The 20,156-nt window shown below is 30.7% G+C and overlaps 1 protein-coding gene across 7 annotated transcripts in view; it reads right to left on the reverse strand.

Annotated features, from left to right (window-relative positions):
• Positions 1 to 20,156, reverse strand: part of LOC148941381 (ATP-binding cassette sub-family C member 5-like) — a 255,783-nt gene that overhangs the window by 68,513 nt on the left and 167,114 nt on the right. For all 7 annotated transcript variants that reach the window (XM_089103941.1, XM_089103946.1, XM_089103944.1 and 4 more), the window contains 2 exons: positions 4,440 to 4,546; positions 1,248 to 1,350 (listed from right to left, as the gene is read on the reverse strand). In XM_089103941.1, coding sequence (XP_088960067.1) covers positions 1,248 to 1,350; positions 4,440 to 4,546 — 210 coding nt within the window. The remainder of the gene's footprint in view (positions 1 to 1,247; positions 1,351 to 4,439; positions 4,547 to 20,156) is intronic.

A 20,156-nucleotide genomic window follows, 5' to 3' on the forward strand; every position in this document is an offset into this window, starting at 1 on the left:
AATTTTTATAGTAAAGATCAAAGTGGGTAAAATGTATTATTTTTTGATCTTGTTGTTCTTTAGACCAGGGCACTTCGTATCGAAGGAGTTGTCGTGGGAACGTCGAAAAGGGCTCATTCGATTGAAAATAAAAAGGGATGATGCCCTTTTTAATAGTCGAAAGAGACTTGAGGATATCTAATCTCCCTTCAATTACAACCCTCCCGCCACCACCATCCCGTTTAGACTCTTAAAATTTAATCAAATCAAAATAGCCTAATTGTATCGAAGCTGCCAAAGGAAGTAAACATATTTTTTTGCGAATGGTATCATGTTTTCAATTTCAGGTCAACAAGAGGAGGTATGAAACTAAATTAAACAGCACTTCTTGGGTTCATATTTATAATGGTGCGTATGCTGTTTAAAACTGATGAAACTTTTTCTCCAGCATACGAATACAAGACCAAACTATAAAGTCTTAAAAAACGGAAAGATTTAAAGTATTATTTTCTTTTTCCTTGAAAAGACTATGTCAATATAAAACGAACAGAAATGAATTTAAAAAAACTTTTTCCACAAAATAAGCTTTTTAAAGAAAATTAAAGAACTCCATTAAACAAAAAATTAGCAAAAATAAAATCAAATAATCTACCAAGCGTGAAACTACCACAAATCAGCATCGACAAATAAATGAAACCCAAAACGAATAGAAATTACAATAATTAACCGAGTAAAACTCAAAACAAGCAGAAATTAACATAAGTTGGGCGCCAAACCCCTATGCCTTCCCAAGGCAAGAACAAAATTTGCACTTTAGTAAAAAAAATACAAATGAATGTGCATTGTCAGTTTAATATACATATACTGATATTTAGTAATCAAAATGTTAATATTATTTGATTTATTAAAGTTATAAAAGTAAAAACATTTATATTTTTTCAGTAAAGTGCAAATTTTGTTCTGGCCTAAAGAAGGCATAGGGGTTTTGCGCCCAACTTATGTCAATTTCTGCTCGTTTTGAGTTTGACTCCGTTATTAATTGTAATTTCTGTTCGTTTTGGGTTTTATTTATTTGTCGATGCTAATTTCTGGTGGTTTCACGCTTGGTAGATTATTTGATTTTATTTTTGCTCATTTTTTGTTTAATGGAGTTCTTTAATTTTCTTTGAAAAACTTATTTTATGGAACAAGTTTTTTAAATTAATCACTCAAAAAGCCAGCAGAAAGTACTTTAAAGAATGAAGTTTTTTTATCAATGAAAACCTTACCTTTGGAACGGCCAGATTTATTTGTCTAAGAAAAGTCTCAGTTTGTAAATTTCTTCCATTACTAAGCGATAATACTTCTTCATTTAAATCACCATTTGCTAATCTAAATTAGAAATTAAAAAGTTAAATTAGCAAAGAAATTCAACCAATAACTACTCGTAACAGAAAGAATTGAGGCTTTCCGAAAAAAAAAAAAAATATGGGTTTTCGTTAGAGAGTAAGCGACATAGAAGGAACAATAGCCTACAAACGACTTTAAGGCAAACGTGAATGATTTCTGGGCAAGAGTTCAAAAATAGACCTTTAAATAAACAAATATTCCGGATGTAAAAGACTCAAATGCAAAAACCATTTTATTTTGTCATTAAATTTCCTCCCTTGTGAAAAGTTTCACGGCGAAAAATTTTAAGCAAGGCTTTACAAAAATTTGAATTATTTCATTGTCCATTTTGCATGAAGATATTACAATACCAGCAAGTGTTATGACTTAATTGTAAAGTACCCACGTTCCCAAGTCCAAAGTAGGCGCTAAGAGTTGTGAAATTCCATAGCATTAGATTAAATTATTTTAATATAAACAATATTTTTCATATAAAAATTAAGTTTACATATTTATAGCCTCTAGAGGTTATTCTATTTAACAGATTTCCAGTTCTTTCACTAGAATCTGAATATATACTACAAATTCCAAAAAATCTAATGTATTGTGAATCGAAGTCTGAAAAAGTTATTTTGGAATGAATACTACTCTTAGGAAATGTAATGCTAATAACAGCAAAATTAGAGCTATCCGTTTCATTACAAGTTTTAAATATTAAATTATTTTTATGGTGTAAAGTAATACTGGAATCTAAAAAAAATATCAGTGAAGAGACTATCAGGATTAGGTTTCAAAGCCAACCCTGAGGGGCAAATAATTTTAGAAATTTCAGGTAAGTACTTAAACTTGAACACACCCAGTCATCCAAATATCTCTAATTACTAGAAAAAGATATTTTAATACCTTGGGGAGTATCTCTATCGTAAAATGTACGCTTTAGTTGGCTCAGACGTAGATAAGCTATTGACAGAGTTCCTCCCATGAGAGCGGCAGCAGCCTGTTTGAATACTACTACTACTAATTATAATAATCATAGCAACTCACTGCGGCACCAAGCCGCCTGAGGCCAACACAGATAAGTATACTCAACATCCGTCCCAATCTATTTAAGAAATTCCTCTTTGCACCCTCCCAAGAAGTTTCTATTTCCTTTCAAAAAAATTGCGACATTCAAGGACGATCTGCTTTTCATTTGGTCCTAGATGGTTGGCCAACAATGACGATCCTTGGCAATCTGTCACCCTTCATCGAAGAGCGTGTTCTAGTCATCTCAACCTTTCTCTCATTATAGCCCAAGAAAGCGGGATTGAACCAAATTTTTCGTACAACTTAGTACTTGAGATACGAACAATCAGTCGGCTACCCAAACTAATTCGTAGCCAATTTCTCTGGAAAACATCCAGAAAATCCTCCTCCGTCTTTCAGAGCGCCCACGCTTTAGAACCATACTTGACCACTGTCATCACTGTAGCTTCCAAAATCCTAATGTTGGTTTGCAGACTTATCTTCCTATTCTTCCAAACATATTTTAACTGTGAAAAAAAAAACACCCTTGGCCATGGCTATTCTACTTTTAACATCTTCAAGGTACCCACCGTCTTCACTAATAACACGACCTAGGTAACTGAAGCTGTCCACTTGATCTATCTTCTCGTTACGCAACCCCATCTCTTTACTTTCCCTTATTCCTAGTCTCAGCGATTTTTTCTTCTTAACATTAATTTTCAACCCTATTCTTGCAACCTGAACTCTCAAAAACTTACAGGAAACTTACATTCTGGACTGGACATGAATTATTATTTTGCTATTTGTTGTCCAATAGATTCGCGAACTGAAGAAGTTATTGCTGATTCAAATAGAGGACAGTTTTGGATTTTTCCTAAAATTCTGGATTTTTTATTTAATAGCATTTTAGAATCATGAATTTTTCCAAAAAATTATTTTTGTAAAAAGCTCGACGTAATGGACAAAAACACAGGCCATTTTTTTTAAATAGGCACGGCAAATAACTCAGCGAAAAAACTCCATCAAAGACTTCTCTTGTATTTTTCCAAGACTTAGATTTTGCAGGCTTGTTTCATTCCAGTAGTTCAAATTTTAGGCTTTAAAAATACATGTTATAAAGGTTTTCATGTGTTTGTAGTTGGATTTGTTCTAACTTGAAGAAACTTGTCAAAAGCTATCCATTTATGTCAAATATTAAAACTAGGATCAATGGTGGCCTATACTAACCAATCTTTCATTTCATATTCTAATAGCACCTACTCAAAGCAGGAGGTAACATTTTGAATTTCGATCGCAACTGAAATTATTCGCTTTTTATGAAAAATATCAGTTCAAACAAATACGAAACATAAGATCTGGAACACAGAGAAAGTGTTTCTAATAACATCTTTCAAATTCTCAAGACCTCTTTTAGACTTAAATTAGTGCAAAGACTAGTGAAACAAAATGAAGCTACATTTTCATCTGAAACATTAGCCAATAGTCAGCAAAAATAAATAGCCTGCAATCAGGCACACACACAGGGATTTTTCCAAAGGGACCATTTAGAAAAAAAAATGGTTAATTTGAAAAATAAATACTTAGGAGTTAAAAATAGAATGTCAGGGGAGCCGCCCCCCCCCCCCCCGACAGCCTACGTCCGTGTCTAAAATGTACTAGCCTCCGAAGACTCGAGAATTAAACGTGATTCCTGAGGAATCAATTATCTGTACAAACAATTATTCATACTCCAGCACGGGTTGAGCTTGCTGATTTTGATATTTCTGAATAAATAACCTTTTATTTAACCTTCACCTTGTTAGTTTTTAATAGACTTCATTGATTCACCTCCGCCAACTGATTTAGACATAACAAATCATAGGCTTTTTCAGTTAGGACTCGTTCTAATTTCAGGTTTATTCTGGCCATCTGTCACAACCTTTTAGCCCAATTTGTTGAAGACTCGAATCAAACAAGACTAGAGGAAGTAGAAGAACGAACTAAAATATAATAAAACAGTAACTGTAAACTGTTTCAAGTTTCAATCATCGAGGCCAAACATTGAAAAGAAGGAAAAATAAATAGATACGTATAAAACGTTGTCTTACTCTGAGCGGTGTTGATGGGAAAATGATCCATATTCAATAGAAAGGCTTAAGTCATCCATCTTTGGTAAATTTCGATTCTTCGTCATTTCTGGCATTAGCAGTACTGACTAAATAAATAAAATAGTCATCTTAATATAAAGTAAGAATAGTTTAAATACAATGACACATAGTACACAGATAAAAATGACTGATTTATGTAGTGTATGCACATTAGTAGACAGAAGCCCAAATACTGTTTCTAGAGAGTCCCTAAGAAAATTCCCTAAGAAAAAAAAGAAGAAAATTAAGAAAGAATGGGGAGTTTATACCGCTATGTGCTCGCATAAAAATTAAATGTGAGATTTTAAAAACCCTACACTTTATGTGCAACTCGAATTTTGCAGCCCTTAAGTTATAACAATAAAATAACAATAAACACAATAGTTACACAACAATGAATAAATAAAATCCTGGAGGATGAGGGGACTCCCCCCGAAGAAAATCCCCCCACATTCAAATTGAGCTGTCACAGAGAAAGTACTACTAAATATCGACCACAGAATTCGATCAGATGTCCTAAGGGGCAACATAAAAACAGTTCTAGAAGAGGGGCCAGTTGGTTTCCAATCGTTTTTTACAAAAAAAATACTCAATTTCCGATTGAATGAGCATCCTTAGAAATTTCTATGACCATGAGGAGAAGGATGGGGATGAAGAAAGGGCAGCCACCCTCAGTAGTATGTTATAAACGAATCTTAGCACGCCCATACGAATTTAGCTTACCCGATAGTTCTAAGGTTATTTTCATAATCTAGAAAGACATATCTTAGCACGCCCATACGAATTTAGCTTACCCGATAGTTCTAAGGTTATTTTCATAATCTAGAAAGAGATATGTATCAATTATCTTGATTGTATGAAGTGTTCATGCTTCTAGTGTTGATATTTTCCTGTTGTTTCATTATTTTTAAAAGTTTTCACGTATTTTTCTTATAAATAAAACTATTTCATTGGAAGTTCACATTACTTGAAATTTGGGTCCATGGTAATATAATGTTATCAATAGACAGAGATCGATTCCGTGGTCGTTTGACATTACATAAAATTTGTATAGACGTGAAGATTATGGTATCAGTAAATCCATGAAAGCCGCCTACTTTCGCTTGGTTGCACAATCTTATACTTCCTGTCGTATTAATTCTCATCATTAATAAAATTGCTGAGTTTGTTATTTTTAACTTCAAAACTTAGATCTTCTCAAGACAGTACCCTGTCCCACCTCAAGCAATAACTATCTAGATTCCGCATGACACCTGGCCCTCCGTGACCTCCGCGGGTGTCCCTCCCCCTTCCCCCTCAGGACCGAGATTTTTTCAAGACAGGGTTATGTCACTCCTCAAGCCATAAATATTTAGATTCCCCAATACCCCTGGTCCTCCAAGGCCAGTAGTCCCTCCCCCTCAACAATGAAATTGTTGAGGGGAAGTTCTTGAGGCAAATAAAAAATTCAAATCATATCACCAGTTTGAACGTACTTGTCGAGATGAAACTTTCTAAGATTGCATTAAGAGGGTGAAGTTTAGTAGAGGTGACCCTAAAGCTCCGATTGCTCACCCCTGCTGCCACCTATAACTTTTTTTACATAATTCATGGATGGTTATGTGTGTTGGTCGATTTATTTGATGGTTTTATGGTTTTCGTCAGTGAGAATGAAAAAGCAAGAAATTTGTCACATTTTTTTATGTTTTTATGGATTTTGTCAGTGAGAATTTGAAAAAACAGGAACTTTCTCACATTTATGTCTGTTTTCATGGTCTTTGTCAGTGAGAATGAAAAAACAGGAACTTTCTCACTCCCTTCTTGTTGTTGTTCGATGCAGATGTTACGAGTTTCCAGGAAACAGTATTTGTTGTTGTTGTTCAAGCCAGATGTTATGAGTTCCCGGGAGATCACGTGTTTCCAACATTTGTTGTTCAAGCCAAATGTTATGAGCTTCCGGGAAACAGTCAGATCGCGTGTTTCCAATATTTGTTGTTCAATGCAAATGATATGAGTTCCCGGGAGATCGCGTGTTTCCAATATTTGTTGTTTCCGAGCCAAATGTTATGAGTTTCCAGGGAACACCTGTGCTGTCAGTCATTAATCAAATTGTTTCCAGGGAATGTGTGACAGATGACGTCAAGTTAATTAATGTCTTTGATGCATTTCCAAAGAGAATTGTCTCCGGGGCAAAATTTAGATTACAGATGATGTCATGATTGATTGATTGACATGAAAGGGGAATTAATTTGTTGTTCTAAAGAGAATTGATTTGACACGAAAGGGAATTAATTTGGAGTTCTACCAAGAGAAAGTTTTCCGAGGCAAAGTTTAGATCACACATGACAGATGATGTCATGATTGATTGATTGATATGAAAGGGGAATTAATTTGTTTTTTCTAAGGGGAATTATTGATTTACGAAAGGGAATTAATTTGTTGCTTCTAAAGAGAACTATCTCTGAGCGAATATTTAGATCTTAGCGCGGGAGTCAGGTTTCCAAATAATTGAAATGTGCCAGCACAGAGATCCCAAACAAAAGGAACACGCTGAAATTACGTTTAGGGATTATTTGGGCGAAACCGTTTTAGCTATTTTATGGAATTATTTCGGCGAAACAGTTAGAGACATTTTAAAATATGATTTTTGAAGAGATTTTAGAAGAGAATTTGAGGGTGAAAATCTGTGGTCGTTATAATACAGAAGTTCCATTTGAACAGTGTTGTGAGGTCCTCTACCCCAACCCCAAAGGGTTCCAATCCCCCTACCGCAACCCCGAAGGAAGCCCCGGTACTCAAAGGTTCTCTGGGCGTCCAAAGGGCCCCCAGACCCCCAAAGGCCCTCCCCAGACCCCCAAAGGCCCACCCCGGGCCCCCAAAGGCCCATCGCGCTCCCAAAAGACCATCGGGGTCCCAAAGGCCTTCACCCGGTCCCCAAATGTCCCCCAGAACCCCAAAGGCCCTCCCCAGACCCCCAAAGGCCCTCCCCGGGCCCCCAAAGGCCCATCGAGCTCCCAAAAGACCATCGGGGTCCCAAAGGCCTTCACCCGGTCCCCAAATGTCCCCCAGACCCCCAAAGGGCCCCGGACCCCCAAAGGCCCTCCCCCCCGCCCCCCCACGTCCACCGGGCTCCCAAAGGACCCATCGGTCCTCAAGGGCCTCCAGACCCACAAAGGCTCTCCCCGGGCTCCCAAAGGACCACCCAGCCCTTGGTCTAGTTTTAGTTAAAAGTATAGTGTTTTAGCTAAGAGTCTTAACTTAAGAGTTTTTGTTGAAGTTCTAGTTTAGTTTAATTTTAGTTAAGAGTTTGATGTTTTACCTTTGAGTTTCAGTTAGAGTTTTAGTTTGGTTTAGTTTTAGTTAAGATTTTAGAGTTTTAGCTTAGAGTCTTAGCTTAGAGTTTAAGTTAGAGTTATTGTGTAGTTTAGATATAGTTAAGAGTTTGGAGTTTTACCGTAGAGACTTAGCTTAGAGTTTTAGTTTAGCTTAGTTTTAGTTAAGAGTTTAGAGTTGTTTTAGCTTAGAGTCTTAGTTTAGAGTTTTTATTATAGTTCTAGTTTAGTTTAGTTTTAGTTAAGAGTTTTGTGTTTTAACTTAGAGTCTTAGCTTAGAGTTTTATTTAGAGTTCTAGTTTAGTTTTAGTTAAGAGTTTAGAGTTTTAGTTTAGAGTCTTAGCTTAGAGTTTTTTGTTAGAGTTCTAGTTTATTTTAGTTTTAGTTAAGAGTTTAGAGTTTTTAGCTGAGAGTCATAGCTTAGAGTTTTTGTTGAAGTTCTAGTTTAGTTTAGTTTTAATTAATAGTTTAGAGTTTTATCTTAGAGTCTTAGCTTAGAGTTATTGTTATAGTTGAAATTTATTTTATTTATATTTAAGAGTTTATAGTTTTATCTTAGAGTCTTATATTAGATTTTTTTTTATAGTTCTAATTTAGTTTAGATATATTTAAGAGTTTGGAGTTTTACCGTAGAGACTTAGCTTACAGATTTAGTTTAGTTTAGTTTTAGTTAAGAGTTTAGAGTTTTTTTAGCTTAGAGTCTTAGCTTAGAGTTTTTGTTAGAGTTCTAGTTTAGTATAGTTTTAGTTAAGAGTGTTGTGTTTTACCTTAGAGTCTCAGCTTAGAGTTTTAGTTAGAGTTCTTGTTTAGTAATAGTTAAGAGTTTAGAATTTTAGCTTAGAATCTTAGCTAAGAGTTTTTGTTAGAGTTCTAGTTTAGTTTAGTTATCGTTAAGAGTTTGGTGTTTTACCATAGAGCCTTAGCTTAGAGTTTTTGTTTAGTTTAGTTTTAGTTAAGATTTTAGAGTTTTAGCTTAGAGTCTTAGCATAGAGTTTTTGTTAGAGTTCTAGTTTAGTTTAGTTTTAGTTAAGAGTTTAGAGTTTTAACTTAGAGTCTTATCTTAGAGGTTTTGTTAGAGTTCTAGTTTAGTTTAGTTTTAGTTAAGAGTTTAGAGTTTTTAGCTCAGAGTCTTAGTTTAGGGTTTTTTGTTGAAGTTCTAGTTTATTTTAGAGTTTTAGCTTAGACTTAGAGTTTTAATTAGAGTTCTAGTTTAGTTTGGTTTTAGTTAAGAGTTTATAGTTTTAGCTTAGAGTCTTAGCTTAGAGTTTATGTCAGAGTTCTAGTTTAGTTTAGTTTTAGTTAAGAGTTTAGAGCTTTAGCTTAGAGTCTTAGCTTAAAGTTTTTGTTAATGTTCTAGTTTAGTTTAGTTATAGTTTAAGAGATTGGAGTTTTACCGTAGAGACTTAGCTTAGAGTTTTAGTTTAGTTTAGTTTTACTTAAGAGTTTATAGTTTTTAGCTCAGAGTCTTAGCTTAGAGTTTTTGCTAGAGTTCTAGTTTAGTTTAGTTTTAGTTAAGAATTTAGAGTTTTAGCTTAGAGTCTTAGTTTAGAGTTTTTGTTGAAGTTCTAGTTTAGTTTAGTTTTAGTTTAGAGTTTTAGCTTAGACTCAGAGTTTTAATTAGAGTTCTAGTTTAGTTTAGTTTTAGTTTAGAGTTTTAGCTTAGACTCTTAGCTTAAAGTTTTTGTTAATGTTCTAGTTTGGTTTAGTTATAGTTAAGAGTTTGGAGTTTTACCGTAGAGACTTAGCTTAGAGTTTTAGTTTAGTTTAGTTTTACTTAAGAGTTTAGAGTTTTTAGCTCAGAGTCTTAGCTTAGAGTTTTTATTGAAGTTCTAGTGTAGTTTAGTTTTAGTTAAGAGTTTAGAGTTTTAGCTTAGAGTCTTAGCTTAAAGTTTTTGTTAATGTTCTAGTTTAGTTTAGTTATAGTTAAGAGTTTGGAGTTTTACCGTAGAGACTTAGCTTAGAGTTTTAGTTTAGTTTAGTTTTACTTAAGAGTTTAGAGTTTTTAGCTCAGAGTCTTAGCTTAGAGTTTTTATTGAAGTTCTAGTGTAGTTTAGTTTTAGTTTAGAGTTTAGAGTTTTAGCTTAGAGTCTTAGCTTAAAGTTTTTGTTAATGTTCTAGTTTAGTTTAGTTATAGTTAAGAGTTTGGAGTTTTACCGTAGAGACTTAGCTTAGAGTTTTAGTTTAGTTTAGTTTTAGTTAAGAGTTTAGAGTTTTAGCTTAGAGTCTTAGTTTAGAGTTTTTATTGAAGTTCTAGTGTAGTTTAGTTTTAGTTTAGAGTTTTAGCTTAGACTTAGAGTTTTAATTAGAGTTCTAGTTTAGTTTAGTTAGCTAAGAGTTTAGAGTTTTAGCTTAGAGTCTTAGTTTAGAGTTTTTGTTGTAGTTCTAGTTTAGTTTAGTTTTAGTTTAGAGTTTTAGCTTATACTTAGAGTTTTAATTAGAGTTCTAGTTTAGTTTAGTTAGCTAAGAGTTTAGATTTTTAGCTTAGAGTCATAGCTTAGAGTTTTTGTTAGAGCTCTAGTTTAGTTTAGTTTTAGTTAAGAGTTTAGAGTTTTACCACAGAGTCTTAGCTTAGAGTTTTAGTTAGACTTGAAGTTTAGTTTAGTAACTTTTAAGAATTTAGAGTTTTAGCTGAGAATCATAGCTTAGAGTTTTATTTAAAGTTATAGTTTAGTTTAGTTTTAGTTAAGAGTTTAGAGTTTTACCTTAGAGTCTTAGCTCAGAGTTTTTGTTAGTTTAGTTTTAGTTTAAGAGTTTGGTGTTTTACCTTAGAGTCAGAGTTTTAGCTTAAAGTTTTAGTTAGAATTCTAGTTTAGTAATAGTTAAGAGTTTAGAATTTTAGCCTAGAGTCTTAGATTATAGTCTTTGTTAAAGTTCTAGTTTAGTTTAGTTATAGTTAAGAGTTAGGTGTTTTACCATAGAGACTTAGCTTAGAGTTTTAGTTTAGTTTAGTTAAGATTTTAGAGTTTTAGCTTAGAATCTTAGCATAGAGTTCTTGTTAGAGTTCTAGTTTAGTTTAGTTTTAGTTAAGAGTTTAGAGTTTTAGCCTAGAGTCTTATCTCAGAGTTTTTGCTAGAGTTCTAGTATAGTTTGGTTTTAGTTAAGAGTTTAGAGTTTTTTGCTAAGTGTCTTAGTTTAGAGTTTTTTGTTGAAGTTCTAGTTTAGTTTATAGTTTTAGCTTAGATTTGGAGTTTTAATTTGAGTTCTTGTTTAGTTTAGTTTTGGTTAAGAGTTTAGAGTTTTAGCTTAGAGTCTTAGCTTAGAGTTTTTGTTAGAGTTCTAGTTTAGTTTTGTTTTAGTTAAGAGTTTAGAGTTTTAGCTTAGAGTCTTAGCTTAGAGTTTTTGTTATAGTTCTAGTTTAGTTTAGCTATAGTTAAGAGTTTGGAGTTTTACCTTAGAGACTTAGCTTAGAGTTTTAGTTTAGTTTAGTTTTACTTAAGAGTTTAGAGTTTTCGCTTAGAGTCTCAGCATAGAGTTTTTGCTAGAGTTCTAGTTTAGTTTAGTTTTAGTTAAGAGTTTAGTGTTTTTAGCTTAGAGTCTTAGTTTAGAGTTTTTGTTGAAGTTCTAGTTTAGTTTAGTTTTAGTTTAGAGTTTTAGCTTCGACCTAGAGTTTTAATTAGAGTTATAGTTTAGTTTAGTTAGCTAAGAGTTTAGAGTTTTAGCTTAGAGTTATAGCTTAGAGTTTTTGTTAGAGTTCTAGTTTAGTTTAGTTTTAGTTAAGAGTTTAGAGTTTTACCATAGAGTCTTAGATTAGAGTTGTAGTTAGAGTTGAAGTTTAGTCTATTTACATTTAATAATTTATAATTTGATAATAGAGTCATAGCTGAGAGTTTTATATAAAGTTTCAGTTTGGTTAAGTTTTAGTTAAAAGTGTCGAGTTTTAACTGAGTCTTTGATTAGAGTTTTTGTTAGAGTTCTTGTTTAGTTCAGTTTTTGTAAAGAGTTTAGACTTTTACCTTAGAGTCTTAGCTTAGAGTTTTTGTTAGAGTTCTAGTTTAGTTTAATTTTATTTAAGAATTTAATGTTTTACATTTGAGTTTAAGTTAGAGTTCTAGTTTAGTTTACTTGTAGTTAAGAGTTTAGTGTTTTACCTTAGAGTCTTAGCTTAGAGTTTTAGTTAGAGTTCTAGTTTAGTTTAGTTTTAGTTAAGAGTTTAGAATTTTAGCTTAGAGTCTTAGCTAAGAGTTTTTGTAGAGTTCTACTTTATTTTAGTTCTAGTTAAGAGTTTAAAGTGTTTATCTCAGAGTCTTATCTTAGAGTTTTTGTTGAAGTTCTAGTTTAGTTTAGTTTTAGTTAATAGTTTAGAGTTTTAGCCTGGAGTTTTTGTTAGAGTTGAAGTTTAGTTTAGTAATAGTTAAGAGTTTAGAGTTTTGGTTTAAAATCTTAGCTTAGAGTTTTAGAGTTTTAATATACTTTAGATATGGTTAAGCGTTTTAAGCTTTACCATTAAAACTTAGCTTAGAGTTTTAGTTTAGTTTAGTGTTATTTAAGAGTTTATATTTTTTGATTATAATCGTAGCTTAGAGTTTTAGAGTTCTGTTTTAGTTTAGACATAGTTAAGCGTTTGGGGTTTTACCTTCGAAACTTACCCTAGAGTTTTTGTTTACTTTGATTAAAGTAAAGAGTTTAGAGTTTTTTAGCTTAGAGTCTTGGCTTTGAGTTTTTGTTAGAGTCCTAGTTTAGTTTTATTTAAGAGTTTGGAGTAATAACCTAGATTCATAAATTAAAGTTTTTACTATAGGTCTAGCATATTTTAGTTTTAGTTAAGAGTTTAGAGTTTTTAGCTTTAGATTCTTAGCTTAGAGTTTTTGTTAGAATTCTAGTTTAGTTTACTTTTAGTTAAGAGTTTAGAGTTTTTAGCTTAGAGTCTTAGATTAGAGTTTTAGTTAGAGTTATAGTTTAGTTTAGATATAGTTAAGAGTTTAGAATTTTAGCTTAGAGTTTTTGTTAGAATTCTAGTTTAGTTTTAGTTAAGAGTTTAGAGTTTTTAGCTTAGAGTCTTAGCTTAGAGTTTTTGTTGGAGCTATAGTTTAGTTTAGTTCTAGTTAAGAGTTTATAGTTTTATCTTATAGTCCTAGCTTAGAGTTTTTGTTAGAGTTTTAGTTTAGTGTAGTTTTAGTTAAGGGTTTAGAGTTTTAGCTTAGAGTATTAGCCTAGAGTTATAGTTAGAGTTGAAGTTTAGTTTAGTTATAGTTAAGAATTTAGAGTTTTAGCTTAGAGTCATAGGTTAGAGTTTTTGTTAGAGTTCTAGTTTAGTCATAGTTAAGAATTTATAGTTTTTATCTTAGAGTCTTAGCTTAGAGTTTTAGTTAGAGTTCTAGTTTAGTTTAGTTTTAGTTAAGAGTTAAGAATTTTAGCTTAGAGTTTCTGTTAGAGTTCTAGTTTTGTTTAGTTTTAGTTAAGAGTTTAGAGTTTTTAGCTTAGAGTCTTAGCTTAGAGTTTTTGTTGAAGATTTAGTTTAGTTTAGTTCTAGTTAAGAGTTTATAGTTTTAGCTTAGAGTCTTAGCTTAGAGTTTTTGTTAGAGTTTTAGTTTATTTTATTTTTAGTTAAGAGTTTAGAGTTTTATCTTAGAGTATTAGCTTAGAGTTATAGTTAGAGTTGAAGTTTAGTCTAGTTATAATTAAGAATTTAGAGTTTTTAGCTTAGAGTCATAGTTTAGAGTTTTTGTTAGAGTTCTAGTTTAGTTTAGTTAAGAGTTTAGAGTTTTATCCTAGAGTCATAGGTTAGAGTTTTTGTTGAAGTTGAAGTTTAGTTTAGTCATAGTTAGGAATTTAGAGTTTTTTTATCTTAGAGTCATAGCTTAGAGTTCTTTGAAGTTCTAGTTTAGTTTAGTTAAGAGTTTAGAGTTCTACCTTAGAGTCTTAGCTTAGAGTTTTACTTAGAGTTGAAGTTTAGTTTAGTTATAGTTAAGGGTTTAGAGTTTTAGCTTGGAGTCTAAGCTTAGAGTTTTAGTTAGAGTTCTAGCTTAGTTTAGTTTTAGTTAAGAGTTTTACCTTAAAGTCACAGCTTAGAGTTTTATTTAGAGTTTTAGTTTAGTTTAGTTTTAGTTAAGACTTTTGAGTTTTACCTTAAAGTCTTAGATTAGAATTTTAGTTAGGGTTGAAGTTTAGGGTCGTTTAGTTTAGTTATAGTTAAGAGTTTATAGTTTTAGCTTAGAGTCTTAGCTTATAGTTTTAGTTAGAGCTATTGTTTAGTTTAGTTTTAGTTAAGAGTTATTATAGCTTTAGCCTAGAATCTTAGCTTAGAGATTTAGTTAGAGTTGAAGTTTAGTCTAAACTAGCATAACCACAAAACTACACAATATTGCATAGAAATACCAAAACCATAGGTTAGGTTAGGTCAGGTTAGGTTAGAAGTTAGGTTTCTCCGCGTTTAAGTTAGGTCAGATTAGGTTAGCTTATCATGAGCGCTCATGATAAGCTAACCTAATCTAACCTAACTTAAACGCGGAGAAACCTAACTTTTAACCTAACCTGACCTAACCTAACCTATGGTTTTGGTATTTCTATGCAATATTGTATAATTTTGTGGTTATGCTAGTTTAGAATAAACTTCAACTCTAACTTAATCTCTAAGCTAAGATTCTAGGTTAAAGCTATAACTCTTAACTAAAACTAAAGTAAACAATAACTCTAACTAAAACTCTAAGCTAAGACTCTAAGCTAAAACTATAAACTCTTAACTATAACTAAACTAAACGAAACTTCAACCCTAACTAAAATTCTAATCTAAGACTTTAAGGTAAAACTCAAAACTCTTAACTAAAACTAAACTAAAACTCTAAGCTGTGACTTTAAGGTAAAACTCTTAAGTATAACTAAACTAAACTAGAGCTTTAACTAAAAATCTAAGCTACTACTTTATTATACAACAAAAGATCATTAACTCTAAATACACTAAACTTATTCTCTCAGTAAAATTCTAAGATAAGACTATGAGGTAGAAATTTCAAATCCTAACTAAAGTAAACTAGAACATCAAAGAACTCTAAGCTATGACTCTAAGATAAAAAAACTCTAAATTCCTAACTATGACTAAACTAAACTTCAACTTCAACAAAAATTCTAACCTATGACTCTAGGATAAAACTCTAAACTCTTAACTAAACTAAACTAGAACTCTAACAAAAACTCTAAACTATGACTCTAAGCTAAAAACTCTAAATTCTTAATTATAACTAGACTAAACTTCAACTCTAACTATAACTCTAAGCTAATACTCTAAGCTAAAACTCTAAACTCTTAACTAAAACTAAACTAAACTAAAACTCTAACAAAAAACTCTAAGCTAAGACTCTAAGCTAAAACTATAAACTCTTAACTAAAACTAAACTAAACTATATCTTCAACAAAAACTCTAAGCTAATAATCTAAGCTAAAAACTCTAAACTCTTAACTAAAACTAAACAAAACTAGAACTCTAACAAAAACTCTAAGCTAAAATTCTTAACTCTTAACTAAAACTAAACTAAACTAGAACTCTAACTAAAACTCTAAGCTAAGACTCTAAGATAAAAACTATAAATTCTTAACTATGACTAAACTAGAACTCTAACAAAAACTCTAACCTATGACTCTAAGCTAAAACTCTAAATTCTTAACTATAATTAAACTAAACTTCAACTCTAACTATAACTCTAGGCTAATACTCTAAGCTAAAACTCTAAACCCTTAACTAAAACTACACTAAACTAAAACTCTAACAAAAACTCTAAGCTAAGACTCTAAGCTAAAACTATAAACTCTTAACTAAAACTAAACTAAACAATAGCTTCAAAAAAAACTCTAAGCTAAGACTCTAAGCTAAAAACTATAAACTATTAACTAAAACTAAACTAGAACTCTAACAAAAACTCTAAGCTAAAATTCTTAACTCTTAACTATATCTAAACTAAACTAGAACTCTAACTAAAACTCTAAGCTAAGAATCTAATCTAAAAACTCTAAACTCTTAACTAAAAGTAAACTAAACTAGAACTCTAACAAAAACTCTTAGCTAAGACTCTAAGCTAAAATTCTGAACTCTTAACTAAAACTAAACTAAACTAGAACTCTAAGTAAAAATTCTAAGCTATGACTCTAAGCTAAAACTCTAAGCTCTTAACTAAAACTAAACTAGAACTCTAACAAAAACTCTAAGCTAAGACTCTAAGCTAAAAACTCTAAACTCTTAACTATAACTAAACTAAGCTAAAACGCTAAGCTAAGTTTCAAAGGTAAAACTCCAAACGCTTAACTATATCTAAACTAAACTAGAACTGTAAAAACTCTAAGCTAAGATTCTAAGCTAAAACTCTAAACTCTTAACTAAAACTAAAACTAAACTAAACTAAAACTCTAGGCTAAGTTTCGTAGGTAAAACTCCAAAGGCTTAACTATATCTAAACTAAACTAGAACTCTAAAAAACTCTAAGCTAAGATTCTAAACTAAAACTCTAAACTCTTAACTATTTAATAAACTAAACTCCAACTCTAACAAAAACTCCAGGCTAAAACTCTAAACTATGAACTAAAACTAAACTAAAATAGAACTTCAACAAAACCTCTAAGATAAGACTCTAAGCTAAATCTCTCAACTCTTAACAAAAACTAAAATAAACTAGAACTCTAACAAAAACTCTAAGATAAGACTCTAAGCTAAAATTCTAAACTCGTAACTAAATCTAGAATAAACTAGAACTCTAACTAAAACTCTAAGCTAAGAATCTAAGGTAAAACACCAAACTCTTAACTAAAACTAAACTAAACTAGAACTCTAACTGAAACTCAAATGTAAAACATTAAACTCTTAACTAAAACTAAACTAAACTAGAACTCTAACAAAAACTCTAAGCTAAGACTCTAAGATAAAACTCTAAACTCTTCACAAAAAATGAACTAAACTAGAACTCTAACAAAAACTTTAATCTAACACTCAGCTAAAACTCGACACTCTTAACTAAAACTTAACCAAACTAAAACTTTATGTACAATTCTCAGATATGAATCTATGCTAAAACTCTAAATTCTTAAATGTAACAAAACTGACCTACAACTCTAATCCCAATTATAACCTAATACTCTACGGTAAAACTCTAAACTCTTAACTAAAACTAAACTAAACTAGAACTCTAACAAAAACTCTAAGCTATGACTCTAAGCTAAAACTCTTAACTCTTAGCTAACTCAACTAAACTAGAACTCTAATTAAAACTCTAGGTCTAAGCTAAAACTCTAAACTAAAACTAAACTAAACTAGAACTTCAACAAAAACTCTAAACTAAGACTCTAATCTAAAAACACTAAACTCTTAACTAAAACTAAACTAAACTAGAACTCTAGCAAAAACTCTAAGCTGAGACTCTAAGTGAAAACTCTAAACTCTTAAGTAAAACTAAACTAAACTAAAACTCTAAGCTAGGTCTCTAAGGTAAAACTCCAAACTCTTAACTATAGCTAAACTAAACTAGAACTATAACAAACATTCTAAGCTAAGACTCTAAGGTAAAACTCTAAACTCTTAACTAAAACTAAACTAAACTAGAACTCTAACAAAAACTCTAAGCTAAGACTCTAAGCTAAAACTCTAAACTCTTAACTAAACTAAACAAGAACTCTAATTAAAACTCTAAATCTAAGCTAAAACTATAAACTAAACTAGAACTTCAACAAAAAACTCTAAACTAAGACACTTAGAAAAAAACTCTAAACTCTTAACTAAAACCAAACTATACTAGAACTCTATCAAAAACTCTGAGATAAGACTCTAGGCTAAAACTCTAAACTCTTAACTAAAACTAAACTAAACTAGAACTCTAACAAGAACTCTATGCTAAGATTCTAAGCTAAAACTCTAAAATCTTAACTAAACTAAACTAAAACTCTAAGCTAAGTAGAACTAAACTAAACTAGAACTCTAACAAAGACTCTAAGCTAAGACTCTAAGCTAAAATTCTAAACTCTTAACTATTACTAAACTAGAATTATAACTAAAACTCTAAGCTAAAACTCTGACTCTAAGATAAAAAACCAAACTCTTAAACTAAAACTAAACTAACAAAAACTCTGAGCTAAGACTCTAAGGTAAAACTCTAAACTCTTAACTAAAACTAAACTAAACTATAACTTTAAATAAAACTCTAAGCTATGATTCTCAGCTAAAACTCTAAATTCTTAAAAGTAACTAAACTAAACTTCAACTCTAACTAAAACTCTAAGCTAAGACTCTATGGTAAAACTCTAAACTCTTAACTAAAACTAAACTAAACTAGAACTCTAACAAAAACTCTAAGCTATGACTCTAAGCTAAAACTCTAAACTCTTAGCTAACTAAACTAAACTAGATCTCTAATTAAAACTCTTAAGTCTAAGCTAAAACTCTAAACTAAAACTAAACTAAACTAGAACTTCAACAAAAACTCTAAACTATGACTCTAAGCTAAAACTCTAAACTCTTAGCTAACTAAACTAAACTAGAACTATAATTAAAACTCTAAGTCTAAGCTAAAACTCTAAACTAAAACTAAACTAAACTAGAACTTCAATAAAATCTCTAAACTAAGACTCTAAGCTAAAACTCTAAACTCTTAACTAAAACTAAACTAAACTAGAACTCTAGCAAAAACTCTAAGCTCAGACTCTGAGCTAAAAACTCTATACTCTTAAGTAAAACTAAACTAAACTAAAACTCTAAGCTAAGTCTCTACGGTAAAACTCCAAACTCTTAACTATAACTAAACCAAACTAGAACATTAACAAAAACTTTAAGCTAAGACTCTAAGCTAAAAATCTAAACTCTTAACTAAAACTAAACTAAACTAGAACTCTAATTAAAACTTTAAGTCTAAGCTAAAACTTTAAGCTAAAACTCTAAACTAAACTAGAACTTCAACAAAAACTCTAAGCTAAGAATCTAAGCTAAAACTCTAAACTCTTAACTAAAACTAAACTAAACTAGAACTCTAGCAAAAACTCTAAGCTAAGACTCTGAGATAAAAACTCTAAACTCTTAAGTAAAACTAAACTAAACTAAAACTCTAAGCTAAGTCTCTACGGTAAAACTCCAATCTCTTAACTATAACTAAACTAAACTAAACTAGAACATTAACAAAAACTTTAAGCTAAGACTCTAAGCTAAAACTCTAAACTCTTAACTAAAACTAAACTAAACTAGAACTCTGACATAAACTCTAAGCTAAGACTCTAAGCTAAAACTCTAAACTCTTAACTAAAAACAAACTAAACTAGAACTATAATTAAAACTCTAAGTCTAAGCTAAAACTCTAAACTAAACTAGAACTTCAACAAAAAACTCTAAACTAAGACACTAAGCTAAAAACTCTAAACTCATAACTAAAAATAAACTAAACTATAACTATAAAAAAAATTATGATTTAATACTATAGTTTAAAACTATAAACTATAAACTAAAACTAAAATAAACTGTAACTCTAACAAAAACTCTATTATATGACTCTAAGCTAAAACTCTAAAATCTTAACTAAAACTATAATAAACTAAAACTCTAAGCTAAGTCTCTGGGTTAAAACTTAAAACTCTTAACTATAACTAAACTAAACTAGAACTCTAACAAAAACTCTTAGCTAAGATTCTAAGCTAAAATTCTAAACTCTTAACTATTACTAAACTAGAACTCAAACTAAAAGTATAAGATATTACTATAGGGTAAAACAACAAAATATTAACTAAAAATAAACTAAAATAGATATCTAAATAAAACTATAAGATAAGACTATAATATAAAAAACTATTAAATATTAAAAAAAACTAAACTAAACTATAACTCAAAGCAAAATCTCTACGGTAAAACACCAAACTCTTAACTCTATCTATACTAAACTAGAACTCTAAAAAAAACTCTAAGCTAAGACTCTAAGCTAAAACTCTAAACTCTTAAATATAACTAAACTAAATTTCAACTCTAACAATAACTCTAAGCTAAGACTCTAAGCTAAAACTCTCAACTATTAATTAAAACGAAACTAAACTAGAACTTCAACAAAAACTCTAATCTATGACTCTCAGCTAAAAACTCTAAACTCTTAACTAAAACTAAAATAAACTAGAACTATAACAAAACACTCTAAGCTAAGACTCTAATCTAAAACTCTAAACTCTTAAATAAAACTAAACTATAACTCTAACTAAAACTCTAGGCTAAGACTCTAAGGTAAAACACCAAACTCTTAACTAAAAGTAAACTAAACTAGAACTCTAATAAAAACTCTAAACTAATACTCTAAGCTAAAACAACTCTAAACTCTTAACTAAAACTAAGCTAAACTAAAACTCTAAGCTAAGTCTCTACGGTAAAACTCCAAACTCTTAACTATATCTAAACTACACAATAACTCTAACTTAAACTCTAAGC

The sequence above is a fragment of the Artemia sp. Qi Xiang Cuo genome, chromosome 18, assembly GCF_049724085.1.
Source record: "Artemia sp. Qi Xiang Cuo chromosome 18, ASM4972408v1, whole genome shotgun sequence".
NCBI classification, from domain to species: domain Eukaryota; kingdom Metazoa; phylum Arthropoda; class Branchiopoda; order Anostraca; family Artemiidae; genus Artemia; species Artemia sp. Qi Xiang Cuo.